Raw genomic sequence first — 22,864 nt, forward strand, 5'->3', positions numbered from 1 at the left:
GTCTCAAATACTCAAATATAAACGCTATGATACAGAGGTTAAAAAATTGAGGGAACCCTAAAGTATGTTTGAAGGCCAATGTTAACAAGTGCCACTTAAATCTCTGCACCTGTGTTCTACCCAGTAATAGGCCTCACTTCTTAAAAGATGGAGTAAGTAGCAATTTCCCTTTTCCCAGTCCTTACTTCCTATATTCTCTTTAACTTTCATTTTCCATTACTATTTCTCCTTACCCCAGGCTGTGGCCTGGGGCTGCTGCCTCTCCCAGGTGCTCACACACAGGGACAGTAGCTATGCACTAAAGGGCATTATTGGTATGTCTTGTTGGTTAGAAACTGTGCTGTCACCACAGTGGAACAGCCTGCATTAGGGGCTACAAATGAAACTCACAGGTTTCATTTTTATTTTATCATTATGCTGATGTTCTAGTTCTCTTACTCATAACTAAAGCACAAATCATTGTTGAGGAAGAAAGTAGCCCTTTTTTCCCCACTGTCTGACAGAGCCATTTGTACGTGAATTATGAAATGCTGTCAGGTTAGCTGCATCATTCTTACAACTACTGTTGCATAGCAATAAATGATATACAAGTGTACAGAAATTGAGAGAAACAGGATCTGAAGTCATTCTGCAGCAAAATCTATATGAAAACTGTGTAGGAGCTTCAGACACTGGGTGGATCAAGGATAAAGTGACAGGTTGGGGGTTGCTTGAAGGTTGTGGTTTTCTGGTCAGCTCTAAGATGTGTAATCACCTTTTTCTTTCATCCCATGAATCTTTACTTCAAATTACCTAAAGCCCCACTGCTTCGTAAATAAACAGAATACTACCTTTGAAAAAAAAGAGCGGTGATGAGAAAACTGCAGCTTTAAAGGTAAGAGGCTGTTTTGTTACAGAGTAAAGCAACTCTAGCAAGCTTTTGTCCATTTAAATACAACACTGATGCTATGATGCATGTACTCACTGCCCACATGAATCTAGGCAGAAAAAAGTCTTTGCATTGCAGATCACAACTGTCTTCTGCTCCTAAGTTTGTTGTATCAGAAAGATTCAGATTTGTAATGGTGTATGACTGCCTTGTTCTGCTACTGCTTGTGCCAAGACTGGAGTATAACACAAAGTAAAAGGTGACAAAAAATCCAAAGCCTAAACTAAAAGCCCCAGAAAAAAACCCCAAGGCTTGCAGTGTTGATTAATCTTATCGGTGATGAGGGTCAGGCATGCATATCAAGGTCTTTAAACAATTTACATTTTAATGTAAATGTGAATGTGAATAGAAGATAGAAAGTCTTAAGCCCAGCCTAAATTTGCTTTTGGATCTGCAGATAAACTGATTTTATATAAATAACATTTATCTAGACTGTTTTCTCCCCACTATTTGATAGGAGTGATTATTCAATGAGAGAAACCAGTTATGTGGACTGGACTGACTGCTCCAGCTGCTGGATACTGGGGTGTGTGATTCTCTGGTTCTTTACCAGACATTTCACTGTGGATCCAAAAAGTTAACTCTTATGGTTTAGGCAGACAGGTACTTTCTTTGTGCAAGGTCTGTTTTAATGAATTTATTTCTTCTTTTAGGCTGCATCTACCCAGAAAGAAATGTCATTGATGCTGAGACAGCTCATGAACAGCAAATAGAGTCAAGGAACTGTTTTTATTTATTTTCTGTTATTCATAGCATAGGAAATGAGTATGTCATTACTTGTGCCTTTCTGTGAGTGTTTTCTTACAGCATTTCTTCATTTACAGAATTTGAATGTGAAATTCTTATTAATCTTTAATCAGACTCATGTTCATGACAAGAAGCCAAAGTTTGCTGAGTGACCTTTTCTTTTATGATGTATAATTCACCAGTAGAGATAGGTAGGAAAAAATCCCCTAAGTTCTCATTATTGATGAAGAACGGAGAACTTGGAATGGAGGGCCGCAAGACTGGGTGAAGTCCTTATACTTCATAGGTTTTATACCTGGATACATCTAACCACACTCTTTGGTTTTCTAACCCGTCCCTCTGTGTCAGAATTGTTCATAAAATAGAAACAAGTTTCCTAAGGCATCCCCTTCCCTTCAGCTCTCTGGACTAACAGAGAGGGAGTTTCCTTGTAGATGAAGAAGGGCTGTGATCACTTGTGACTGATGACAAACCTTCCCTGCACTGCACTGACTCAGCCTTGTGGCTACATCTTTTCAACAAGACAGGCTCTGATGGGGGGATGCAGAAGTTCTCACATTATCTCACCTCCTTTTCACTGAGCCAGAAAAACACGTTGTTTTTCTGACAGGCTTCCTCTAATTGTTTTTTGACATTTCATTTTTTTGTCCAGAAGTTTATGCTTCACAGGTGAAGCAGTGGTCTGTGTCTATAGAAGCTACTTGAAGCTGACTTGAAGTGACTCTCTGACCCACAGAGTCACTGTCTTTGGTTGATACTCATGAGGTGCAGGGGAGGCAGGTGGTGATAGTTATGTATGAACTGGTACAACTTGGGCTTGTCCTTGGAGGAAGAAGGTTAAAACTGACCCTAGGAGATATTAGGGGACAGACTTCATCCAGTTCTGGACTTCTCCCAGTTCCTCACTTACAGCAAGACAATGAAACTTGCCAGCCATTTCCTCAGAATCTGTTGAGCTCATTCTGCAGTAATGGGAATGTCAGGCAATAGCTGGACTCTGATTAAACAATGAAATTTCAGTTGATTTTGTTCAATGCATCTGCTAACTTCAATTTAAACTTTAACCAGAAAATACACCATTTCTTCTCCATCTGTACAAGGTGCCTGATGTGTCTTCTACTAGATAGATCTAGTCATCAAACAGTAAGCAACTCAATCCTTTTCCAAAACCAAAGCTTGATGCAGAATGCTATGCCATGGTTGTCATCAGTGCAAGACACTGAACTTGGTCGTCTCATTCAGTTAAGAACTGAAAATAGAAAACTACAGTCGTTAATCTACATAGATCTGTTAAAAGTTGGGTTTTCTTCTTGTGAAACAATTTGATTTTTCATTTGTGGGCTTCTGTGAGTGGCAACATAGTATACTATATGGTGGAACTGTTTGTCCATTCTGGAAGGGGATGGACATCAACTGGACATCAATTTAGCATCGGTGTTTGATGCTAAATTGATGTTAAGTTGTTGAACTCTTGAAGACTTCAAAATCTCAGATCTTTATAGCAGGACCACAAATGCACTATCAATTAATTTATTTAAAGCAATAAATATTTCACAACTTATTATTACAGCCTTTAAAAATATAAATCTGATTTTAATATTCTCAAGCTTCTTTTGAGTTATACAATCACAGGCAAAATATAAAATTTCTTCTGATAACTGACCCTTTGTCCTTTAAGGTCTAACTTACATAGGGATTAATGGCCAATTAATGGCATCCTGCTAGAGAGATCTTAGCAGTATTTAAACAGAAATAACTGAAAATAAACCAAACAATTTACTACTAGATGACAAATGGCAGTTCACAGAAGGAGCTCTATCCCTGTTTAACAGCTAAGTTTTGGTTACCATTATGCATAGTTATGTGAAATGTGAAGGGTCTTTGCAAAGCTTTTCCCAACTTTATCCATCTCCTTATTGTCTTCCAAATCACTCTCACAAGCAGCCAAGTTTAAAGCTCCCTCACATGTGGAAAGGCTTTCTTCAGGTTCAAGTTCCTGACTGACTTCCAAATCACTCTCACAGTCAACCAAGTTTAAAGCTCTCTCATGTGTGGAAAAGCTTTCCTCAGGTTCATCAAGTTCCCTATTGACTTCCAACTCACTGTCAGAAGCAACCAAGCGCAAAGCTGCCCCACATGTGGAAAGGCTTTCCTCAGGTTCATCAAGTTCTTTAATGACCTCCAAATCACTGTCAGAAGCAACCAAGTTTAAAGCTGCCTGACATGTGGGTGAAGTGTCTGAGTGTTCTTCAAATTCCACGCCACAGAAATCAGACTCTGTCGCAGCATCCACCATTTCTGTGCTATCTTCTGCAAAGTCCTCCCTGCTCTGTGTCTCCATTAACCTTTCCCTGCATGACGGTAATTCATGTTTGTTTGGTTCCTTTAATGATGAGTCCATGGTCTCAAATTCTTCTTCACTTTTTGTAGCCTTCCTCAGCCTGTGACCTTTACTGGTAAACTCAAGCTCTTCTGTATCAAACTCCTGCACATCCGACAAGTCCAAGGCTTCCTGGTCTGCGTGGGTTAGCTCTGTCTCGCTGTCCACGCCGCAGCCGAGCTCTAATTTCAGCACATCCAACATCTGGCGCATTTTGACCTAAGGGGTGACAGAAGAAAGGGGTGACACTTCTCCAGCCCATGGCACCTGAGCTCAGGTGCTCAGACTCAGGGCTTCACTCTGACAAAAGGAAAGGGCAGCTGCTTGCAATCAAGTGACTGAATTAAACACTAAGTGTCACCAAACAGAACTGACTGTTGTCCCTTTTTTGTCACTGTACCTGTGACTCCTGATCTGCCACGATCCATGAGTCAGCAAATCTCATTTATGGAGAGAGAGGCTCCCCACTGAGCATTCTGGTTACCTTTACCCTCAAATACAACAGTGTTATTTGCCCTGCTCTTTGGAAACTTCACCTAAATAATGTGCACAGAGAGAGAGAGAGACTATTGTAAGCACAGCACATACCTCATCCAAGCGGTTCTTATTTTCTTCTATATGGCACTCAAACAGTTGATCCAGAACACTACAAATAAAAAACCAAATTATTTCACAGGAGGAAAACTAACTTCTACCAGATGTACATAACTTAATGACCGCAGCTTTTTATTTTAATTTCTTAGCTAAATGGCACCTCTAAGACTGTTTCAATTACACTCTGTGACAAAGAGGGCTACCTGTAGTCAGGAACCCACTGACCACGTGCTCAGCAGGCACAACTTATGTGTGTGTTTGGTCTGTTGGGCCTATGTGCTGGGAGAAATCAACAGTCCAGTGGTGATTCTACTGGCATGCTCAAGTATCTGAAATCTCTTGGATGTACTGCAGTGACTGCTATACACAAGAATAAATAAAGAGAAGGAATAAAATCCAGCTTCGGTAAAAAAAATCCAGGGAAAAGTCCTCACTCCTGAGAGCTCTCTTCCATTGCTTAGGCAGAAAGAGAAAAAAAATTCTGCAGAGAAAGTATTCTATGATAACTGAAGTACACAGTCACTGGAACAAAATTCCAGAAAGTTGAGTGAATTTACCTAGTTTGCATGAAAAATTATTTTTAAAAAAGTACAAGAAGGGTTCTATTGGAAGACAACATTACTGTTAAAATGAGCCAGAAGCAGACTGCTCTCAAAATTTCTTAAAGATTAATTTTTTTACTTGGTGTACTTAGTATTCTCATTGGAAGCCCTGACATAAGAATAAAAAAATAAGAGTGCATAGAATAGGAAAAACAGCTGGGAACATTATCAACCCAGAGCAAGATCAGAATATCATGAAACTAGACTGCCTTGAATGTGGAATTAAAAAAATTGGTTAAGATTCTGTATATATATTCTGTATATATACAGAAATATTGCACGGGTTTTTTTGCACAAATTGAGAGGTCTTTATTAAAAAGAATCAATATGGTATTGAAAAAAGAATCTGATTTAGCAGCTGGTGAACCTTTATCTGAAAGAAAATGTAACCCTGGCAACCCATGTTGAAGACTGAATTCATACTGGAGCAGGAAGAAAGACAGAAGGAAGGCAAGGGACCTGTTGTGTGAAAGATTAGTAACTTGGTTTATTTAGCAAAACAGATGTTGCAGAGTAAAATGATTTCTGCTTAGCATTATTCCACCTGGGCGTCCAGGTCAGTTTCTAACAGAAGCTTTTATCTCATGGTACATAGAAGCAGATCAAAGTCAATGACCACAGGTATTTCCTAGTTCCCTTTCTTACATAAAACAAAAAAGAAGAGGAATCAAAACAAAAGCAAGGGCTAGCTGTGTACATGTGTGTATAAAGAAATTATTACTAATCCCTACTTCCCTTTCTTGTGGAATCCATGCGTTTCTGACATAGCATTACAAAACTGAAAACAACTGTAACCTACCTGTTAGAAAATAAGCCAAGGTTAAGAATTTCATTTGTTACATCTTCAATGAAAGTTAAATATAAAAGCTCCTCTTCTCTGCAGGGAGAATAGAAACCAATGTTAAATGATTTACCAGAGAAACACATATGACACATTGAAGTAGGTCTCATCACCTTCATGGGAAAGGCCATTAAGAACATTTTATAGTTCTTGTATCAGCAGCTGTTTTTCATAAAGGATAACTCCATCAGGACAAACTAAGCCTTTCATTCAATGTGGATAATAATAAAGAACTGCAAAATGCAAGACTGTTGGAAAGGTGGCCACAGTGCTATGTCTTTATGCTAACTTTCTGTTGTGCTCTGAATCAGCACAGAGATCCCAAGTGAGGGAATCAGTGAATTTTGGAAAGCATTCAGAACCTGTTTTGCACTCAAGAAAAAAGGGGAGCTAATTGAGAAGAAAGTGTGCAATTGCAGTTTGATGCTGTGGGTAAAAGCTTCCAAAGGAGCTTCTAGAGAATCTGACTGCAGCTGAAAATTGCTAGTCCTAAGTGGAAGCTGAGAAGAATTTAACTGCTTATTTGGCAGCATCTACCCGTTTCAACACATCTTGATGTACAAAATCTTGTTAGTGTGAGATGTGACTTTCACCTCTTATCTCTATTTTAATACCTCTAAAAGACTTGTTGATGCCAATTACTCTAAATTGGACACTCCCCAGAAGAAGAAAACCCCGAAAGAAAATATTTCAGTGCTGTTTCTCTTTCATAGCATCTTTCTAAATCTCTCAGATCATCCAATCAAACTCTATTGAGTCATTCTCCAGTCTTCATAAACAGAAAATAAAACATGGAATACATCTTGCATGACTTTCATTACATAAAATTTGTCATCGTGCCTAAAGATTATAATTTTGGCTCCCTCTATAGTCAAAAAAACTGTCTATAGCTGCTATTTTAGACCTCTATTATATGCTTAAAGTTAGGCAAAGACAAGCCTGTCCTAAAGCACAAAGAATTAAATTACTTTCCCAAGGCCACTTGATGAAGCATTAGTAGTGTTTCTGAACATCACTCAAAATTCTTCTAATTCTCATCAAATTTTAGTGTGGAAATGTGGTAAGAATGCCCTTCAATTTGGTGTTTCTTCTGCCAATATTTGCTTCAGAGATTACAGACCTAACAAGAAATGGAAACTTACAGGCACTGTACAGTCTTCTGAAGCTATAATGAATTCTTATTTTTAGACCCACATAACATTTTTTAAGCATTGTATATTCCAAATTCATCAGTTTTGTAGAAAGCTTTCTAGTTTGATGTTGTAAATGAACAGAAAAATGGTTTAAGCATACTTACTCATCCTTGACACACCTCCTTGGTGAAGACTTCTGAGGATACGGTGATGTCTCTCTAATCAGAAAATCAGAGGGTAAGAAAACAAACAACGTTCTAAATCCCTTTTACACTACCTTGCATGTAATTTTCTTCTGAAGCCATAATGCGCCATAATTCCATTGACTTTTGCAAAAAAACCCACCAGAACACCCCTAAACCCTGCTCCAGTAGCAAAATACCCTGCTTGCACTGAAACCTGAAAAACTATGGCTCAAGAGTATTACAAGGCCTCACTAGATGCAGTGCTCAGTGCTACTTCAGATTCTATTCAATCTTTGCTATCAATAAGAATGCTTTTTAAACTCAGAGAACATGTTTTTCCTCAGATAAAAATGCCTTTGTATGAACAGGCCAGAGAGCAAATCAGTGAGTCATGCATGACACTTAGGTCAGCAATGAAGAGAATCAGCTCGGAGCTCTTGGGTTCTGGCCTGATTTCCAACACTGCTCTTGTATTGTACCAATCTCCATATTACGTTTTCAGAAAAAGATGTGGGAAATGCTCCTAGTCTACAATTCTCACATATGATAGATTCAAGAGGCTGGATGCCTAGAGACATTAAGGGGAAGTACCAATTGGAATACCAATGCAGTGTTCAGTTAGAGTACTATGTAGTCTGGGAACTCAGATGTACAGAACTAACAACTGTATTAATGTCTCAATGCTCTCATTTCTGACAAATGTACTCATGTATTTCAGAGCTCTCTTTCTTAATTAGCTTCTCAGTGGAACTTATCAAAGAAAATAACAAATTTTGAAGTTGGCAAAAGTCCACTGATGTAAAAAAACCAACCTAGCAAAAGTCATGTGAGAAGAGACTTATAAAAGAGAAATGGTAGTGAAGACTTAAGGCCTAAAGACCAGTTGTATAGAAAGAAGGAATATTTCAAGTATTCCCTCCTGCTGTAAATCAGGCACCTTAGCATGGAGTATTGACAAGCATCTGTTTCTCTCTCAGGCTCATCTGGAGTACATCTTTTACTGTCACCCTACAACACAGAGATAAAAATAGTTATTATCAGTGCAAATACACAGCAAATTTTACCAATAAAATGAATCTAATAACTCTCTGTGATTAAGCAGCCCTAGAGATTTTATGTCTTTTCTGAGAAACTCTGGGTAAACAGACAAAAGGGACACCTTTTTCTGCTGAAAAGTCATGTGCCAATTATCAATGACCTTGGATGATATTTTATAGTGCATTTATAGAATCAAACAAAGAAAAATTTAAAGAGATATCTTCATGTGCCTCAGTATTTTTTCTTATTGTTTCCACTCAATGTTCTGAAACTCTCTCTCCTCTATGGAACTAATTCGTGTCATGGCAATAGAGAAAAGAAAGCCTAAACCAGCTGCTCACTGCTGAGGCAGTGATGAAGTGTATACTCCAGAATGATGGTGATGGGTGTGGGAAGAGCACCCAGGTGGACTGACATATGCATTATTACCTTTGATTTGATCTTCTGCCGTTCAGCTACAACTCTTCTCACGCACATGTTGTCTGCTGATGGAAAGCTGTAAAATTTAGAGAGGGATTAGATTTCCAAGTAGACTACTTTCAAAATATGCAGGATGAAAACACCTGTGCCACTGTGGAAATTTCCCATCGGTCTGAACAGAACATAGTACCGAACAGTTCAGAAAATTTCTGCCAGACTTAGGTTCACTTAAAAAAACCATGTTATAGTTCGTTTTGAAGAATGACAGTAGTCATCCAAAGGTGGTCCTAATTCATTACTTAGCCGCATATTAACAGGGGATAGCTAAGTTATGCAAAATAATTGTTCAGAATTAAGAATGGAGGTGATCCTAAAATTAAAAATGCACCAGGAAAATTGATGACCCACAGCCAGAAAATCAACAGTTGCAATATGGAGCCAAAACTATCATAATTCCAGTCTTAGGAAATTTCTAATTTGTTCTATAGCAAAACTGGAATTAGACTTGCAGGCATAGAGGACACAAAACCAAAAAGATTTCTCTCATGAGGTAGTATCAGTAAAAACAAAACTAAATCAGAACTGTTCAATTTGCTAAGAAGTTCAATGGAAGAGAAGGACACCAATTTTGTTTGAAATATTTTATATGGGGTATACCTGAAGGTATTTAAATTCCAGTGATAAAAAAACTAATGAAAAGTATTCAAGAGTTAAAAAAGGATGTTTGCATGACGTATTCATTAACAAACTGGAAAGTATGCGACTGCAGGGGCAACAGTGGGGGACTACTTACATGCTTATACTGGTTAATTCTTTACAAGACAGAAAGCATAACTATATACCAGAGAGAGCATAGGGAAGAGAGAGGGAATGATTATCACCAGCAGATGTGAGATCCCACAGTTTGAATTTAGTGGTACTTCATATCCAACCTGTATAGATTAAACAATTGTTCCAGAAACAATTGGTTTAATAAACCAGTAAAATAAACCAGTGGAAAAAGGAAAATCACATTCTGTTCTAGCTTTTGCTAAGGCATACCTAGAATAACTGCACAATAATTATTCTGGCTTTATACAAACGTAATGAGAGCAAAACATGTTGCTTTTATGAAGATACTGTTATGATAACATCTAAATTACAGAGTTTCAAAATAAAGTTTCAATCTCTGTACCTCATCATATCAGTCTGTGTTTGAGCTTCCATACGCTGCTGCTTGCGGCGATTTTTCCTCTTCCTTCGAGCAGCAGGAGTGTAATACCTGTACTCTGACAGGAATGATTTAGCATCTGATTTTAAGGTGCGTGGAGTAAAAGGTTTTCGGCTCTTAGTAAAGTATTCAGAGTGCCTCTCCAGAAGATCCCCACTGCTCGCTCTGGGGCTCATTCCTTGACACCTCAGGGAACAAGTAGCGCTCATAAAACTATCGACGGAGTGACTGCGTTTATTTGGTGGCCCTGATGCACAGAGATTTGCTTTTGGGTAAGATGCCCTGAATGAAGTCGGAGAACACTTTCTGGCATGTTTGATTTGACTGGAGCGACCCAAGCCACGCTCGCCACAAGGTGCCGGTGCTGCTGATAGGTACTGTGCCTGCCCAGCACAGGGGCAGAGATTGGCTTCTGCTTCCACGAAAGTCTAAAAAAAAACCCCAACAAACATTTGATTGCTTTGCAAATTAGCAGCTTTGCTCATGATGGTACCCCCAGCTACTATTGTTACCTAATTGCAGATAGTTTCTATGCAAAAACTTTCCATTTTTGTAAAATCAAACTGGTTTCACAACAGCCACGGTGCTAAGAGATTTTAAAACGTAGTCACAGGAAACAGGAGAGTAATAAGGAAATGGTTTGCTTCAGTAGCAAAACATTTGTGCTCTGTTACGTAATATTGATGGCTACATCAAACCAAGAGTATAATCAATAAACTTTTAGAAGTCAAGGAATCATTGCGCTGAGGCAAATTATTTTATTTGGATATGCTCTGTTTATACCACCTGGGCAAGCTAAGGTAGACGTTATCCATAATTATTGCATGCTTAAAAATCCAACACTATTCCTGAATTGTGTTACCACACTGAGGCAAAGACAAGTAAGACAGAAACACAACTAAATCTAAGTGACAATCTTAAGGTGGGGTTTTTGGTTGGTTTGATTTTTTGTTTATTTTGTCAAATTAGAACAAATTAAGTAGAAGTTTTATTTCTGTAATTGAGACAGTTTTGAAAAATCTGCAATTTAAAAGCATAAATAGCTGGACAGGGTATGCACACTAGTAAATGTGCTTTACAATGTATCTGAAAAGTTAAAAAGCACCTTACAAAAACAGCTGTTGTATGTTCTTTTCTTGCCTCGGATACAGCCACCCATCAAATACTGTCAGTCTGTGAAAATTATGTATGACATTTTACAATCTCCAAGGGGGCAGGCATACTGCAGAACTGGAAGATTAAACCAGAAGCCTATCAGCAAACAAGATTTTGTATAAACAAACTTATTTCATCCACACATGTAACTACTTAAGAAATTCAAGTTCTGTAGCACACAACTGTATGATGGAGAAGAGATGACACTCACTGTGTACTCAAACCACCTAGCACCACAACTCCCAGAGACAGTGCTTATAGTGCAACAGTGAGGGAGACAAGCAGAGGACAGTGGTATTCCAGGAAACCTCACTGCTGTACCATGCAATCAGCAAGGCAAAATAACAGCTAAAATATAACAAACAACTGAGAAAAACCAATTCAAAACCAACAGCTAACTTTCAAAAATTATTATCATACTTTCCTAACATATAGGTCCACATCATCAGCAACAAAGTGCTGTAAGATTTAAGAGAAGGTGCACAAGTAGAGGTGTTTCCTAAGAAGAAAATTCAATTTCTAAGGCCATCTGAGGTTTTTAAAAAACCTGGAAGTTTAGTTCAGGTAGGCTAACACAGAAATTAACTTGTTCATGTATCTCCACCACCTGAACAAAGAACATGAAGATAAGGAGACACCAGTACAGGCCATAAGCTCTGCAGTGACAAAAGGAAGAAAAGGAAGGTGATTTTCCTTATGTGTTTCATTCATCTCTATTATGCTTCTATCAAACAAGTATAAACTATTAAGTAGAAGCATTACATTACTAAAGGAACATCTGCCCTATGGGAAGCCTGAGAAAGAGTGGATCTAGTATGGTATGACTTAATACATATGCTGTGAAATGCATTTATTTATGACATACAACCAAAACTGCCAGTTGAGAAGATTCACAGATTCACCAAGCAGCCCTTCCTGACCTCACAATGAATCTCTGTGGAAACTGCTTTGAGAGACTAATACTGAAACACAGATCCAGCAGATTTCCAATGGTGCTTCACTGCCTGAGCACAACAATCTGGAGAAAATCCTCAAGGACACCTCACTTTTTGAAAATAATCAGCTGATTAAGATGTCGATTGAACGCTGGATGTGTGATTTTCCCCACCAGGAAGTGGCAATGACTGTATGCCAACAAAAGTCACAAGAACAACTATAAAAGAAATATGTCTGGGGATTCTCAAAGATAATCAGTATTTGTCCTGACACTTCTGTAATCTCCTACCGGGCAAAGTATGGAGAAAAAAACCAACTGAAATGACCAAAATTGCAAATCTCCATACATTTATTGAAAATTCATGACATTGTAACCTACTAATAGATAGTATAAGACAGTTATGTATTACTAGTAAACCAGTAATATATAGCATGGTATATTAACCTATGTAATTGGTAGTAGTTTGTAAATATACAGATTTTCTATTCTACCAATCAACCCTAAGAAAAGGTGTTTTAAAAAATTCTAAGCAATAGACTCTTACTATGTAAATGCTGCATTTCCTCACTGCTACTGTCGTTGCTTAGAATATACACTATTTCATTTCCTTTCAAATACAGTATTTTAAATGAAAGCTCAATTATGATGAATATACATCTTGCAGCACGTAGTAAATGCTATTTAGAGGAACATTAAAAATGCAGGTATTTTATAATGAAAATTAAGTCACAGATCACACTGCTGTCATACCATATATTTCCTTCACAACAATTTTCTCTCATATCAGTAAGACTTATCTACACTATTCCAGCACCCCAAAATATCCAGAGTTACTGGTGCCTAATGCAAAGAGGTATTTTTTTAGTTAGCTGAGGCAAAATAAGCTCTTCTTGATGGTGTCTCATGTGAGTCAACTTAATTTTACTACTGCAGCATAATTAAATGCTGAACTGATAACATGCAGACACAATGCCAAACAAATGCCTGTGTTAGCAAGCAGTATAATGAGGCTTACCAGTGTGATTGTTTGCATATAAAGTAGTTGCAGTGGTAGCTCACTACTATAGAAAACAGATAAGACTGGAAAGTTTCAGAATCCACCTATATAGATGTTTTGAAAAGCTAATTCCATACCTTTCAGTGTATATAATAAGCAGCTTAATTCTTCTAAATGCTTTACTGTCAGTGACTAAATCAGTCCATTGAGCTGCAATATGAATCAGATTGTAGAAGCATTTGTGAGCATATGATAACTGGTTCCCTACTTTATGCAAAATAATTATTAGGAAAAGATATGAAGTTATATTAGCCAATTATTTATCTACAGCTCATGAAAGTGACATGACAGGACTTCTATTCCTCAGAAGCTGCTGCGTTGAGCCTAAAAAAAGACAAAGGCACAAGGTTGATGTGGCAATATCCTAAACTTAAGCACTCCTTATTTATGAGGAAGCTTTTAGTGCAGTTCTTTTCTTCTCCTTCTCAAGTATTTCCTAAGTAGAACAGACCAAGTAGCTCTCTAGTGCCTAGAAAAAACTGCAACCCTAAGCAGTTATCTGTGTCAGCCATGAGATATACTCATTCAAGTAATGAGAAAAGAATGTCTTTCAAAGGCCTTACCCTGGTGTAAAACTTCACTACTCAATCAGGGAGGAAGTTCAGCCTCCAAATACACTAAAAAACATTATCAGGAACAAAGAAGTATGTTGGTCACTTCAAAAAGATTTTAAGGAGTGTTAGAGAATGCTGTTTGTCTGCAATTTGTCTCTGAATTTTCAGAAAATTATCTGTACACCTGTTTTGCAAGTAAACTGCAAGCAAGTATGTTCATTTACTTCTCTAATTTGTTATCTATAAAAACATCAGATGTTTAAGTAGGAGACAAAAAAAAGGACAAAAACATACCTACAAATATATGATAGCACACATTAAAATATACTTAGTTTTATTGTTCAGATAATTTTTTTAAAAATTCCATGGTAGTATTTGAGCTTCAGATATTAGATCTATCAAGAACTATAACTAATGTAATTTGGAGTAAAAAAATCTTGACTCGTATCTTGCTTACCAATGTATGTTCCTATTCTGTTGATTCGATCACATATAATCTGATTTGAAAGATACAAATTTACTCAATGATACATTCCAGCAACCCCTTCAAAAAGTTTCATTAAGTATGTATTTATGCTTCAATTTCATTAGTCACAAAACTGAGGTAAACAGAATAGTGCTTTGCAGCAAGCTTGTACAAAGAGCAACTCTGAATTTTCATGGACTCTGTGGAAGAGAAAATTCAGAAAAAACATATCAAAGCATACTGCTATCATCTGACAGGCAAAAGTAGTAACAGAGAGAAAGAATCCAGGCTTCTCTGTATGTTACTTTTATGCAAGAAGTTTAGTTTCCCAGCTCAAAAGCTACTGTAGCATCAGTTGCTTTATAAAAACCAAACTTTGAAAAGAAAGGTTGCTAAATCCTTTGTCATATAAAAGGTCCAAGGCAGCTCTCACTGGGGTCACTGAAGTTACAGTAAAATTCATTTAATCTTGAAATTAACTTGTTCTTGTATGAAAAGGTCTTCCAATAGAATAGCTCATCTACCATCATAAAATGAAATCCAAGAGACGCTTTATGAACTGCACTGTCAGGATACAGAAGCTGCAATTTTGCAATAAATGAGTGTATGATTCTTCTAACTTGAGATGGCTCCATTTATAAGCCACTTAAATATTGCTCTAAGTCAGGTGAGTGCCTGCTCTCTGCTGCCTGGACAGAGCAAAGGTCTCCTCAGGAAGTGAGAAGCTGCCTTTAGAGAAAATTCATACAAATGTATGAACAAATTAGACCTTCTATGAATGTATTCAGTTTGCATACTGGCATCACTGCATATTTTTCAAAACTATGTTCTGTTGCACTCTTTCATTTTGTACATATTTGTGTGTGGGTATCAATTCTATAACGTGGTAGGTTCCTACTTGCATGAAATACTGTGATGTTATTAATAAGGGGTATTACTAAATGTGCATTAATTCAAACAACCAGCAGAAGAGGTGATTGTCATTATGAAGCCTGAAAAGAAATCTGAACATTTCTAATGAAAACAACTTTCTCTGATGCTCAGAAGGTTCTTTTGCTTTGTTTAGTCACTGACATCTCCCATTATGACAGAACTAATTCCAGCACAATACATGTTCAGACTGTAAGAGTATAATAAATCTTTAAATAGAAAGCATTTGAGCAGGCATTTCACACAGCCACATGTGTGTTGCATACAAAATTAACAAGAGAGACTAGAAACAGTTAATGGTGTTTCCCAATCTATATTTCATATGCACAAGCAGATGGCCATAACTTTCATTCTTCAGAAAAAAAAATTAATCTCAAAAAACAAGCTGAAAGGGATCTTGAAATGTCAAGGCAATGGCATACTTCAAACAGTTAAAAGAGAAAATTTAACCTCTGAAGTAGCCTTCCTTCAACTGACTTTTGGCATGGATTAATTTATTTTAAAAATTCATTAGCAGCCAGAAATGCCTATTAATAGGATTAGTTGAACACGAGATATGAAATACCAAGTGTTGTTCAAATCAGAGCTCTTACTCATAGTCAGCTCAATTCAGGTTTTCTTGCTTCAGAGATAAGTCATACTGAGTTTCATCCAATTTGAACTGCTGAATAACTCAGATGAATGTTTCAAAACTCAAATCAACTTTGTGCACAAAAATAAAAATTAAAAAATCTAAGGATTTTAGAATGCATGTACAGTAGTTTCCACTTATCTAATTAGGTCTCTAAATACTCACTTAAAAATTACATATTCAAGACACACCAACACAAGGATAGCAGCCCTCTCAGCATCTGTGTCTGTAATTTATTATCCTACTTTGAGTAACTTTCACATGTGGTGCCAACCATCATTATTACACCACATGGAAAGAGAGGAGCAGAAGTGAAGTACAGCTGTCCCCATGCTTTCCTGTCCCTCTGCTCCACTGTGAGAGATAACAACTGTCCTTGAAGTAATTTGGTTTCTAGCAGTCCCACAGATCCAAAGGCTGCTCTACTGTGCCATTTGAGAATGAGCCTTCTCCATAGTTTCTCACTTAGGTGACCTGGTAGAAGTCCAAAAATTCATGATGGACTGTAAACATCTATCACGTCTTAACTCACTGCCCTGGATGCAATGTTTTTATCTCTGATCAAAACACTTTTTTTATGAAAACCTCTGACTATTTCAAAAAGTCAGCAATGAAGTCTAAGGAACCACTACAGAAATAACTTCCTCTGTTTGTTACATATCACAGCAAATCTTCACACTATACTAACTTCATATTTTTAACTACCTATAAAATACAAGATTCAGTGTTCTGGATTGACTGTCTATTTAAATTTCTGCACAAAAAAAAGAGCAGGCCAGTCAGGTTCAATACACATTATAAATATTCAGTTTCATAATTAGCTGAATGTATAACAAAACACACTAACAATCACACAGATTTTAAGAAATGTGTACTATACTATATAATACAGAAAAATTACTCTTACTTCTTTTTGGTTTTACCATGCACAAAGCAGAGTCTCAAGTGAAAAGTTTCCTGTGCTCTACTGCAGCACTAGATAATAATAAATGAAGGTATGTGAAAAATGAAAATTATGAAATAAAGGTGCCAGACTTACAAGAATGCATAAAAAGCAAATACTAATGAAAAAGACCATTTGCAAATAGGAAGTCAGGTGCATACACCAAAGCTAATTAGCTCATATTTAACCTACTAACTAGTCAGCCACTTTGTCATAATTGTAAGGGTTATTATAACTTTACATACCTATATATGTATGCATTTTATTCTTAAACTGATATACGTTTTACAAGAGCCACATTTTGTTAGGCAAGAAACTATGCCTCATGAAAGTAATTTCTAATTTACGTAGAATCACAGAATATGCTGAGTTGGAAGGGACCCATCAGGATCATCGAGTTCAACTTCTGGCCTGCACAGGACACCCTGAGAGTCACACCAGGTGCCTTTTGTGCTCTTATATTTAAACGTAATAGTGGCAAACCCAGGAGAATTCTGCTTGTTTCTTTTTCTTACATCCTTCTGTTATTCTGTAAAGTGTTTATTAAGCACAGGACCACTTTCTACTCTTGCTATTAACTTCTTGGAAACCAAAAATATTCCAAGGCTGACTGCTTCAAATTTGTGTTGAATCTCATCCCAACCTAGGAGTATCCGAATTAAACAAAACAACCTTTGCACAGTTCCACAAGCAGAGGATATATATTCATCTTTTTCCTATTGACAAAAGCAATAATATGATTACTGGATGGAAAAATCCTCTACATCATGAGCTTTAACAGGCATTGGGAATTTGCTTTTCAGCTGTCTCTTATCAATATATCCTGATGGCTACAAAAATATAATCAGCGTGACTAATTCATCCTCACAATGCATTAAATGACATCTAGTCATTGAAACAGAGGAATCTGGACTTGGTGTATGAACAAGCATAGGAAATTCACGCACACTTCAGCAAATGAAATAAAGTTTAAATAGGGCTTCATATTTAGCACGAAAATATGACAGCCCGATTACTTCCACTGCCTACCCTTCTAACAGAAGGCTCACTTACAGATTTTTCACTTCTTACTGACTCACTGGTGCTCTTCTCTATACAAAAGTGAAATATAATTTCTAAGTCCAGGAAGCAACAATTTGATTAGCAAAGTGCAAAACAGTATTTTAGTGACGATTACTCTTTGCATTTGTAAAGTTAAAGCCCCCCAAAACCCTCAATGTAGAGGCAAAAGAAGTATTACATCCAAAAATTACTTTTTCTATGTGGTCAAACGTTAATTTGGTGAATCTCTCAATGTCACTTTCTAAAAGGTGCTTTTCAGTTGCTAACTTGAAATTCAGATTCAGTTAGCTTGTTGAATTATACCCTGAGGCTGGCAAACATAAGAAAAGCTGCAGCTGCTGTTGGCATGACACAAACTACACTTTCAATACAAATGTTGGTGGGAAGGCACCTGAAAGTAATTAGAAGAATTGGGACAGGTATTTTAAAAAATCTTATTTTGAAAAATAAAGGAAAAAAGACATAGTCTGTTACAGTGCATCCTTTTATTTCAAAGCTGGGAGTTTATCCAGTAATTAGAGACACATTACTTAGTTTTGCAATGAAACAATTTAAGTAACTTTGACTGCCGTAAGTTTGCAAAAAATAACATGGAAGGACAAAAATAGTATTAGTAAAAAATAAATTTTAGATTTTAAATATCACATTTCCTCCCTTTTCTTATTCACGCCTGTGCTTTCATCCATAACTAAGAGCCATGTATTGAATTTCAAAGCATTATTTCCCTGTACTGCAGTAAGGTCACACTCAGGCTGCCTGCTGCAAAAATCAGTCACACAGAAAGAAACTGAAGGTGTTTTCTGTACTACTTGAAAATGTCCTCTAGCTTTACAGATACTTAAACAATGTATGAAGCATATGCTGTTAAAATCAACAGAGTTAAATAATTTTTGTTTTAAGCTGCAATTGCTCACTTACAGTGATGAAAAAGAATGTAATTTATTAGGCTATTTACGTATTTATTTATTAGTAGGAAAGACACACCACCTCTCTTGATGAAATGCTGAACAAACTGAGTGAGCCTATGCATATAAACAGAACATATACATACAGAATGGTATGTTTCGGTTTAAGCACTACTTTTGCTTTCAAGAGGTGCAACTGAAGGATGTAGTATACTGTTAGATATGAAATGTATTATCAAATAGGACTTTGCATTAAGAAAAAAATGGAAAATTCCTGATTCTTCTGCTTGGAAGGGTAGAGGTAACAGAGCTCTACCTTAGGAAATGGTACAAAGCTCTGGGGTGACAAAGAGGACAGGGATTTCAGCTGAGGTGAAAGCAAGAGAATTAAAGGGTAATTAGAGCTTGTATTCACTGCAAGCACTCTTCAATCCAGATACCTGACATCTTTCTCAGTAGGTCAAGACACGCATTCGGTGTTGGGCACATGCCAGGAAGACCCTTGTCTACTTTCCACTGCTTGAATGATGCCAATCCTTACTGCTGCACAGCAGTGATCAGCTGTTACTATGGCAGGCAAGTACACGATAGTATCTGCTAAACAAAACTAAAATACATACCTTTCTAAAAGAGGATGGCAGCAGTATTCTGCCGTCTCTTGGACAGGATCGGGAGACAGTTTCACAAGTACTCGTTTTCTCTTCACACCCAGCTATCTTCTTTTTCAGCTTCTCTCTTCTTTGCTGGTCAGCAACTTATGGAAGAGACAAAGTTGGACAGATCCATACCAAATCCAAGAAATACTCTTTTTTCTTTAAGTGATTTAATAACATTGTAGAGGTTTGCAATTGCTCAATCAAGTCAGACTATTGAAATACATTCCACTTCCAACACACAGCAGTTGCAAGATTTATACACTCCAACACCTCAATGTCATCCTTGAAGTGAGGGGCACAGGACTGGACTCAGTACTGGAAGTCCACAAAGTTGAAAAATCCAAATGGAATCCAAATCCTGATGAAAGCATTATTAATTTAATTTCCAAATAGGGAAAAAATAAGCAAGCACACTTTTGAAGTCTGTATACCAAATGAAACCTGTTTGCTCATTAACTTAACACAGATCCAAGTGTATGAACCATTTGTTTGATAGAGACACACAGAAAGGCCTTTGAGGATTTCTGGTTTCTTCTCCGGTTTCATAATATATTTATATCATACTCTGGTAGACCCCAATCTGCACATGCACTACTATATTTAATGCATGGAAATGTAAAAAACTTCAGGGATTGGTGTGGTACATTCTTCTACACAGCTGAGACCTACAGCAATCAGAGGACATTTAATCAACCTTTAAAATGCATTTATCTGTGTACATACCTGTTAATCTCCAGGAAATACTTATGTATGTGTATTCATTATATTAACCATTTTAGTCCCCTTTAAAGATAGATATTAATCTTTCAGATGCAAAATCTTTGCTCTTATTGCTCAGGAAGATCCCTTTTTCTCTTTTTTTTCAGTTCTTATAATTGATACGTAAAACATAAAGTAATTTCTTTTATGGCTGCTGATTTATCCACCATATGCTATTAGAGTACTTCCAACATGAAAATGCTTATATTACTGGGAAAATATTAGCTGAAGATAGCAAATGCTACTTAAACAACCCTGAATTAAAAATATACCTTATACCAGAATGATAAAATATACTGCAACATTAACTGAATGTTTTTCTTTCTATACTGAATTATTGTATCTCTTATAAATTATTTCTAATTGTGTTTGTCTTAAAAGTTACAGACAAGCACTCAAAAATTAGCTAAGGTTAGAAGTTTTATGTGATTGATAATTACTTATCATGCGCCAATACAGTGTGTCTGTGTGTGCACATGCATGGAGGCTGTAAAAAGCCACAGCCTGCCTACTGCTCAGGTAAAATGGTGATGGCTGATGTGTATTCAACAAATATCTAGAGAAACAATGGGTGAATGAGAGCCCTGCAAAGCAAAAATGCAAATCACGCAGGAGTATGGTATGGGTGACTAGGTGTCTGAAATGGCAAATTCCTTACACTCAAGTGCTTAGGTGAAAAGTGGATTTGCCTAAAACAAGCATTATTACTTTACTGCATATTCCACCTGCACACCACAGCTTAACAGCAGTGTCTGGGTAAAGGGCAAAGAGGTGTGAATATTATCACAAAACAGAATTCCCATGTGATCCTTATTCTGTTTTTACAGGATAAACTCTGAAATTTGACATACACAAACGCCTTTACTACCGGCATTCAAAGCCATTAAAAACACCTCCTCCAGGACTGTGCACTGTGACTCTTTTCACCCAAAGCATGGCTTACGCCCAAGAATAAAGAGTGGAAGAACAGTAAGTATTCCAGCTATCCTGGGATGTCAGAATGACCCACTGGGACTACCATCACCTGCATAGGAAGTGTAAAGTCTTTGCCTCGCACCTGTCATACAGTGAGCTTAGTTCAGCTAATCCATTAAGTATGTTCCAAAAGCCATAAAGTCACTCATGTGTACTGAAATGCAGCACAAACACGCAAAGGAAACCCCAGTAGTATACACATTTTATTGCCAAATTAGGAATTTCCAGGCTAGATCTGTGGTAAAAGCTAGGAATTGTGAAACCAGCAAAGCAAGAGATGGAGAAATCCTTCTTGAAAAGAGTTAATGTAGATGTAAACAGACAGCTGGAGGTAAGTTAGGATAGCCTTGAGGCACTCAGCAAGTAACACAGACAAATGCAAAAACAGGCATGCTGCCCTAACTCTCCTTACTTCACGTGTCTTTTACCCAAGCAAGGACTGGAGAATCCAGTCTTCCTGTTTGACTTCAGCCAGAAAGAAAACTTGCCTGGATCTTTGAGGTACTAATTACAGTATTACAACTGAGAGGAGCTGAAGATACTTAAGGCTGTCATGCATAACCACTTGTGTTGCAGTGTGAATATATTAAACACAGAAAGAGTGAGACCAGCATTCAAGAGACATTCAATTATAAAGGGGAGGTTTAGCTGTTAATTGAAAACATTGCTCATTGTTAGAAGTATCTTCTGCTTTAAATCCATTACAGACATAGCTTCTTTACTTTTCAGAGAGGTTCACAAAATAAATTGACAAGAGTGCCCTTGGCACACTGTCATAGGCTAATGGGAACTAAACATAAACTGCATTTGTTAACAGACATTTAATAGTTTCACTGCAAGTAGCTTTTATTTAAACATTGGTCCAGGAATATGTCACATATGTAGAGTTAAATATGGGGAAAGTACATCATAGTAAGTTTCTTGTGACAAATAAATGGGAAAAAAAAAAGAAAAACACTGGGTTGCTTTTCATCTGTTTAAATGGAGAAAACGAAATGTTTAGGAATAAAATAATACAGTCTGTAAATCCAAATAATAAGTCCCTTTAAAAGCCTTATTAGAGACTTTGAGATTAATTATATTTTATTAACTACTGTGCTCAAAACCACACAAATTTACAGTATAGTAAAAGTACTAGAATATAAACAAATTAGTGATTCTGTAGATCATGTAAGTTCAGCCTGTGCAACTAGATTCCGTAATTTATTGCATTCTCCCCCTGAATCCCATTCTTTTAATTTTGTTGTCAGTGAAAGGAAGCACAAGAAAGACCATGAATTTCAGATGTTAAACTGTAGCACTCCTCATAAAGTGATACCTATAAAACACTGATCAATCTGTCATAGAAGGAACACTTCTACCTAGGCAAATACTCTGCAAAATATACCACACTTCGAAGCAGTATCACATAGCTTTATTTCCCTTTTAAAATACTCCCTCTATAGGCTTAATTGTTTTTTTCCTGAAGTCTAGATTGCAGCAGCATTTCAAGACATGCTTAGAGTTACAAAAAAAATGTCAAAAATCTGGAAGAAACAAACTAATCATACATATCACACTCCTAGTCAGCTTGAAAGCTCTGCACTTAGAAGGACAGTATGATCTGGAATGCCAGTGATTGTCCTTTGCTCTGAATTTCCGATTGCTAAATTTATCAGATGTCACATCATGGAACAATTGGCAGTTAATCTTCAAGTTATTTCATTTTTGATGTAAACAATAAGATATTTAATTTCTCTTAATGAAATATTAAGTT

General features: G+C 36.9%; 1 protein-coding gene across 1 annotated transcript in view; it reads right to left on the bottom strand.

The window, feature by feature from the left end:
• Positions 1-1,638: 1,638 nt before the first annotated feature.
• The window catches only part of SPATA7 (spermatogenesis associated 7), a 40,020-nt gene continuing 18,794 nt past the window's right edge, over positions 1,639-22,864 (bottom strand). The window contains exons 5-12 of the mRNA XM_085061598.1: positions 19,339-19,472; positions 10,043-10,506; positions 8,878-8,944; positions 8,348-8,418; positions 7,390-7,443; positions 6,051-6,128; positions 4,644-4,701; positions 1,639-4,274 (exon numbers count right to left, since the gene is read on the bottom strand). Coding sequence (XP_084917724.1) covers positions 3,525-4,274; positions 4,644-4,701; positions 6,051-6,128; positions 7,390-7,443; positions 8,348-8,418; positions 8,878-8,944; positions 10,043-10,506; positions 19,339-19,472 — 1,676 coding nt within the window. The 3' untranslated portion in view covers positions 1,639-3,524. The remainder of the gene's footprint in view (positions 4,275-4,643; positions 4,702-6,050; positions 6,129-7,389; positions 7,444-8,347; positions 8,419-8,877; positions 8,945-10,042; positions 10,507-19,338; positions 19,473-22,864) is intronic.

This window comes from Lichenostomus cassidix, chromosome 5, assembly GCF_008360975.1.
Source record: "Lichenostomus cassidix isolate B80296 chromosome 5, HeHo_3.0, whole genome shotgun sequence".
Taxonomy (NCBI): Eukaryota; Metazoa; Chordata; class Aves; order Passeriformes; family Meliphagidae; genus Lichenostomus; species Lichenostomus cassidix.